The sequence below is a fragment of the Sinocyclocheilus grahami genome, unplaced genomic scaffold, assembly GCF_001515645.1.
Source record: "Sinocyclocheilus grahami isolate Dianchi unplaced genomic scaffold, SAMN03320097.WGS_v1.1 scaffold1212.1, whole genome shotgun sequence".
NCBI lineage: Eukaryota > Metazoa > Chordata > Actinopteri > Cypriniformes > Cyprinidae > Sinocyclocheilus > Sinocyclocheilus grahami.
The window spans coordinates 281,737-287,710 of record NW_015506391.1 but is presented as its reverse complement, the minus strand read 5'-3'; the positions used below and the strand labels follow the sequence as shown (position 1 = coordinate 287,710).

Sequence of the window (5,974 nt, the reverse complement as noted above, 5' to 3'; positions counted from 1 at the left end):
CTGTATTCTATATAAAGTACCAGTCAAAAGTTTGGACACACGAATGGGAAGTGTGTCCAAACATTTGACTATACCGTACTATAATATAGCCTAAAAAAAAATCGGCCGATATATCGATATCTGTCTTTTTTACGCCTTAATATCGGTATCGGCATCGGCCCCCTAAAAACCCATATCGGTCGGGCTCTACACAAGAATATGAGTTTACATATACTTGATGACATTTGTTTTGGCCTACATATTGATCTAATGATGGAACAGTTAATTTTAATCTATTTAAATGGTTAATAAATATTTTGAAGTAAAAATAAAAGAACTGATCTTTTTTTTGTTTATTAATACTTTGCAGGGATAAAATATCACAGCTTGTTACAAAATACCGGGAATTGTAATGAGCATCGGAAATATCTCGGACTGCAAACTAATTTCCTTAATCCATAAAACCACACAATATTACCTTTTAATTCTACAAAGTTTCACATGTGCAAACAAACAGTCGTAAGAAAAAAATATTTATGTTTGATTATTTTAGTCCATGCTGAGTTTCTTTGTGTCTCCTCAGATCTACTTTGCGCTGAAAGCCTTTGCCACAAAGTTCACATCTGAAAGGCTTGAATCCTGTGTGTTTTCTGCTGTGCGTGATGAGGTTTGAACTCTGACTGAAGGCTTTGCCACACACTTGACACTTGTGGGGCTTTTCACCTGTAAAATATATGAAGATTTTTTTTTTTTTTAGTCTCAGCAAAACTTTGACGTGAACAAATTCTGTATTAATCTAGTTACTGAACTGCACAAACAATAATTTGCAGAAAAATGTATTCTCATTATTTTCATCAAAATATAAATCACCTGTATGAATGAACGTGTGTTTTTTCATATCTGATTTCTGGTGGAATCGTTTGCCACAGTACTGACAGGGATACGGTCTGGTGTCAGAGTGGATGAGGAGGTGTGTGGACAAAGTGGATGACCTCTTGAAGCTTTTGTCGCAGATTTTGCAGCTGAAGACCCTTTCCTGCCGGAAAAATGTCATTAGCAAGCTCGTCTAGTCTTAGAATTCTGGCTGAATTATTCAATATTGTGATAATGCAAGCATAGGCCCTACTTGTGAATGGACAGCTTTATGTTGCTCCAGGCTGACGACGTGGCCGAACGTTTTTCCACAGATTTCGCACGCGAAGGGCCTCGTGCCACTGTGTGACCGCCGCACATGAACTTCTAGCCCATGAGGGGTTGAAAACACCTGTTTGAAAACAAAAGCATGTTTAGAAGTGTTTAGGGGAAGTGTTAAGAAGAAGAAATATAAATCTCTGATTTGATTTCGGCAGATATGGCATAACTGCAGCGTGCCCTTATAATAAACAGAACGTTTATAATAACAACGCCTTGTTGTGGACGATATAGTTATCATTCTTGGTGTGAATGGGCCTGGCTATGCTTAAATACTGGGAATTCATTTTCTAGATAAATACAAATTATGCCTTTATGAATTTCTTAAAACTAAAGTTTTATTTGTTTGAACTATTACTTTTAATTCTTTTAATTTTAATAGATAATTTGGAGTGGATAGTTAAGGACAAGCAGCTGATAGAAATATATTTTTAGAAGTAGCTAAATAATAGAAATGTTAATACCTTAGTGCATTTTATGCATTTGTATGACCCGCTTAGCTGAAGTTGTGTGCACATAATATCAGACTCTGAGTCAATTTCTGCTACTTTAGTTGACATCTTGATGTCGGCATAAAAGCCTCTACTATCCAACAAATTAGAGGTCAGAGAGCCATAGTCCTGGTAAAATCGCCCAGATTGTGTTGGTTCAATGAGTAGATGGGCACCCGGCCTTCTGTCCATGGCATCATACACCCCCACTGATGCCTCTGAATCCACAGAAACACGGTTGCAGGATTGAATGAGGTGCCTGAGTTCAGATGTTGAATGGGCCCAAACATACGGACGGAAAGTCATGTTGAAGGGCTGAGAGTCATCTGGAGAAGACACAGGGCATTTATCCAGATCTAGAGTGAAATGTTTTAAAAGGAAACCGTAATGAGTATTGTGCACAAATGTTTTCATAACTGTAAAATTGGTACACACTAACCCCACCCCCCCAAAAAAGTTACAAAGCTGTCACTGTGTCGGTACACGGTAAAAGGTAGGCTACGCCTTATTTACCCGTAAATAGCCTACATTTTAGTGCCTAAAAGGTACGTATGTTATTAGTACTTTAAAGTAGTGCTGCCCGATTATGAGAAAAAACATTGTTGATTATTCCCTTAAAATTGTAATTGCGATTATTAATTACGATTATCACAATTTACATTGAATGATGTTTATACCATTGTTTGAAGCAACTGCATGCCATATTTTTATATGAAATTAAACAAGCTGAAAAAACTCTAACTGAAAAACTTTTATTGCTTTTCTATGGTATTAAGCCTCAAATGTCAACTATACATTGGATTGGTTTCTTCTTTAATCCATTTGTGCCCAAATTTTTCTGAATGGTTTTATGCATATCGTCATGTTAATAGTGTTCTATGTGAACATGTTCTGCATTTATTTTCCCCAGGTTTTTTTTTTCCTTGAAAATCGTATTTGAATGTGCGGCAACTATAGTTGATGAATCTTTATTCATAAACAAATTTATCATGCATAAAAGTCGAAGAACATTCGATGCAAACCCCCAAAAAAGTTGCATCTAGCTTATAATCTCTTGAATAGGAAAACACAACAAATCCATTTGTCCTAAAGTGGTGGAACATAGTGCAGAACAAAGTACAGCCATTAAGCACCCAACAGGGTATTGTGTATCAAAAAGTTAAATGAAAATAAATAAATAAAAATAAATAGAATTAAGAAAATATTACATCTGAATAATAAAAAAGGTATACCTGAAAGAAAATTATGCATTTTTTTAGGCCCATAGTATTCAATGACTGACTGTAGTAGGTGATTTCATATAATACTGTAAATGTAAACTCATTACTTGTCTGAATTTCAACATTATAATAGAATCATAAGCCATTAGTCATAAAAATAATTAGGGTTCTTGACCAATTAGAATGAAACACATCCAGACTGGATGTATATATATATATATATGTCAACAAAAAATACTTATTAGTAACATGAAAATTACATTTCTTTGGGAGGGTTTGCCTTCGCCATGCTTCCTGGAAGTAGGGGTAGGAACTTGACAGCCTCATGTGACAGGAAGGGAGTGAATACCTTTTTTTTTTCTTCTTGAAATCCTTTATTTGGTTGCTTGCTTGCATGTCATTGAGAAATAAAACATGGATAAGATCTAGAAAAATACTTACAAAAGGAAAATGACAACTATAAACTGCGGCAACTATAGTTGCCGGTGGACTTAAAAAAAAAGTTAAAATATGAATGGTATTATAGTGTTATACTAAAACTAAAATTAAAACAATGGAAGAACCCTTAAGATAAACAGTAGAAAAAAAACACATCTTAAGCATGCAGAATAACATAAGTGGACTTTAAACGATTAATTTCCGCTTTGAACAATTACGTAATTATGGCATCCATAATTGTAATCGTGATTAGAAATTCAATTAATTGTGCAGACCTAATTTAACCCTTTAAGCCCTGAAGGTATTTTTGCCTCTCTGAAGTTGATGTTTTTTTCTGAGTGATTAATCCCATGCGTTAGCTCTTTATCTTTCCATTCTTCCTTTTGTGCGACTGACGGAAGTTTGTAAACTGCTGCTGTCACTTGAAAACTGGGAATTCCCACCCCCCATGGCAAAAGCAGACACAGAAGTGGGGCAGTAGAGCTGTGGAAAGATTTATATATATATATATATATGTCAACAAAAAATACTTATTAGTAACATGAAAATTACATTTCTTTGGGAGGGTTTGCCTTCGCCATGCTTCCTGGAAGTAGGGGTAGGAACTTGACAGCCTCATGTGACAGGAAGGGAGTGAATACCTTTTTTTTTTCTTCTTGAAATCCTTTATTTGGTTGCTTGCTTGCATGTCATTGAGAAATAAAACATGGATAAGATCTAGAAAAATACTTACAAAAGGAAAATGACAACTATAAACTGCGGCAACTATAGTTGCCGGTGGACTTAAAAAAAAAGTTAAAATATGAATGGTATTATAGTGTTATACTAAAACTAAAATTAAAACAATGGAAGAACCCTTAAGATAAACAGTAGAAAAAAAACACATCTTAAGCATGCAGAATAACATAAGTGGACTTTAAACGATTAATTTCCGCTTTGAACAATTACGTAATTATGGCATCCATAATTGTAATCGTGATTAGAAATTCAATTAATTGTGCAGACCTAATTTAACCCTTTAAGCCCTGAAGGTATTTTTGCCTCTCTGAAGTTGATGTTTTTTTCTGAGTGACATACACAAAAATAATGACTCATAACTCCAAGACCGTAGCAAGGAGAGTCAAAAGGTAGGTATCGTTTAATAGAAATCTTTCCATATTTTTTTTGGGGGGGGGGGACTTTGCATTTGAATATTCTCATGTTGAGAAATAGGTGACAGAAATGTAAGAAAAATCAGTGTGGTCAAGGGATTTTTCATATCATTCTTATTTGACGTTCAATATCTCATGAAAAAAATAAGGTAGGAGAAAAATTCTTATTTGGTGATGTATGTGAATTAAATTTTACATTTTACATTTTTATTTTGGTGTTGATAAATTTTAAAAAAATTATTTTGTGGTGATATCATGAAGTAATCAAAAGTTACAGCATTTGGAACCAAGGTAGCCTTTCTCTTAGCCCTTTACAGTTTTGAAATTGTTGTTTTGAATTTGAGCAATGCCTCACTCAAGTTTAGTCAAAGCCCCAAACAATTATTGTATCAAAAAGTTAAATGAAAATAAATAAATAAAAATAAATAGAATTAAGAAAATATTACATCTGAATAATAAAAAAGGTATACCTGAAAGAAAATTATGCATTTTTTTAGGCCCATAGTATTCAATGACTGACTGTAGTAGGTGATTTCATATAATACTGTAAATGTAAACTCATTACTTGTCTGAATTTCAACATTATAATAGAATCATAAGCCATTAGTCATAAAAATAATTAGGGTTCTTGACCAATTAGAATGAAACACATCCAGACTGGATGAAGGGGCCTCAATATTTTGCCCCTTACAAGACATAATGTCATAAAAGGGAGAAAATGATAATCTACAGCTATTAATCCCATGCGTTAGCTCTTTATCTTTCCATTCTTCCTTTTGTGCGACTGACGGAAGTTTGTAAACTGCTGCTGTCACTTGAAAACTGGGAATTCCCACCCCCCATGGCAAAAGCAGACACAGAAGTGGGGCAGTAGAGCTGTGGAAAGATTGCTCTCTCATCTCCTCCTTTTGACAGATTTATTCCCTCTCAAATTAAGGTCTACTGTACAGTAGAGATGTCAGTTAAAGGGTTAAGTTATGTTTTAGGTGGGATATTATGAAAGCAAAAAGCACTAAACAAGACCAATAACCTTGATTTATTAACCTATTAACACAGTATACCCCATTTCCCCATGATATGTACTTACAAGTAATTTGCCCAGCGGCAACTATAGTTGCCGCTTGGACTTTTGACTAAGTATACAAAAAACTATAGATCTCCCTGGAAGTTTTGTTTTGTTTGGATGATTCTAGAGACCCTCATGATAATCTACAGCTATTAATCCCATGCGTTAGCTCTTTATCTTTCCATTCTTCCTTTTGTGCGACTGACGGAAGTTTGTAAACTGCTGCTGTCACTTGAAAACTGGGAATTCCCACCCCCCATGGCAAAAGCAGACACAGAAGTGGGGCAGTAGAGCTGTGGAAAGATTGCTCTCTCATCTCCTCCTTTTGACAGATTTATTCCCTCTCAAATTAAGGTCTACTGTACAGTAGAGATGTCAGTTAAAGGGTTAAGTTATGTTTTAGGTGGGATATTATGAAAGCAAAAAGCACTAAACAAG

General features: G+C 34.8%; 1 protein-coding gene across 1 annotated transcript in view; it reads right to left on the bottom strand.

The window, feature by feature from the left end:
• Positions 1–523: 523 nt before the first annotated feature.
• The window catches only part of LOC107568083 (zinc finger protein Gfi-1-like), a 24,872-nt gene continuing 19,421 nt past the window's right edge, over positions 524–5,974 (bottom strand). The window contains exons 7-10 of the mRNA XM_016253923.1: positions 1,635–2,017; positions 1,106–1,243; positions 850–1,015; positions 524–702 (exon numbers count right to left, since the gene is read on the bottom strand). Coding sequence (XP_016109409.1) covers positions 524–702; positions 850–1,015; positions 1,106–1,243; positions 1,635–2,017 — 866 coding nt within the window. The remainder of the gene's footprint in view (positions 703–849; positions 1,016–1,105; positions 1,244–1,634; positions 2,018–5,974) is intronic.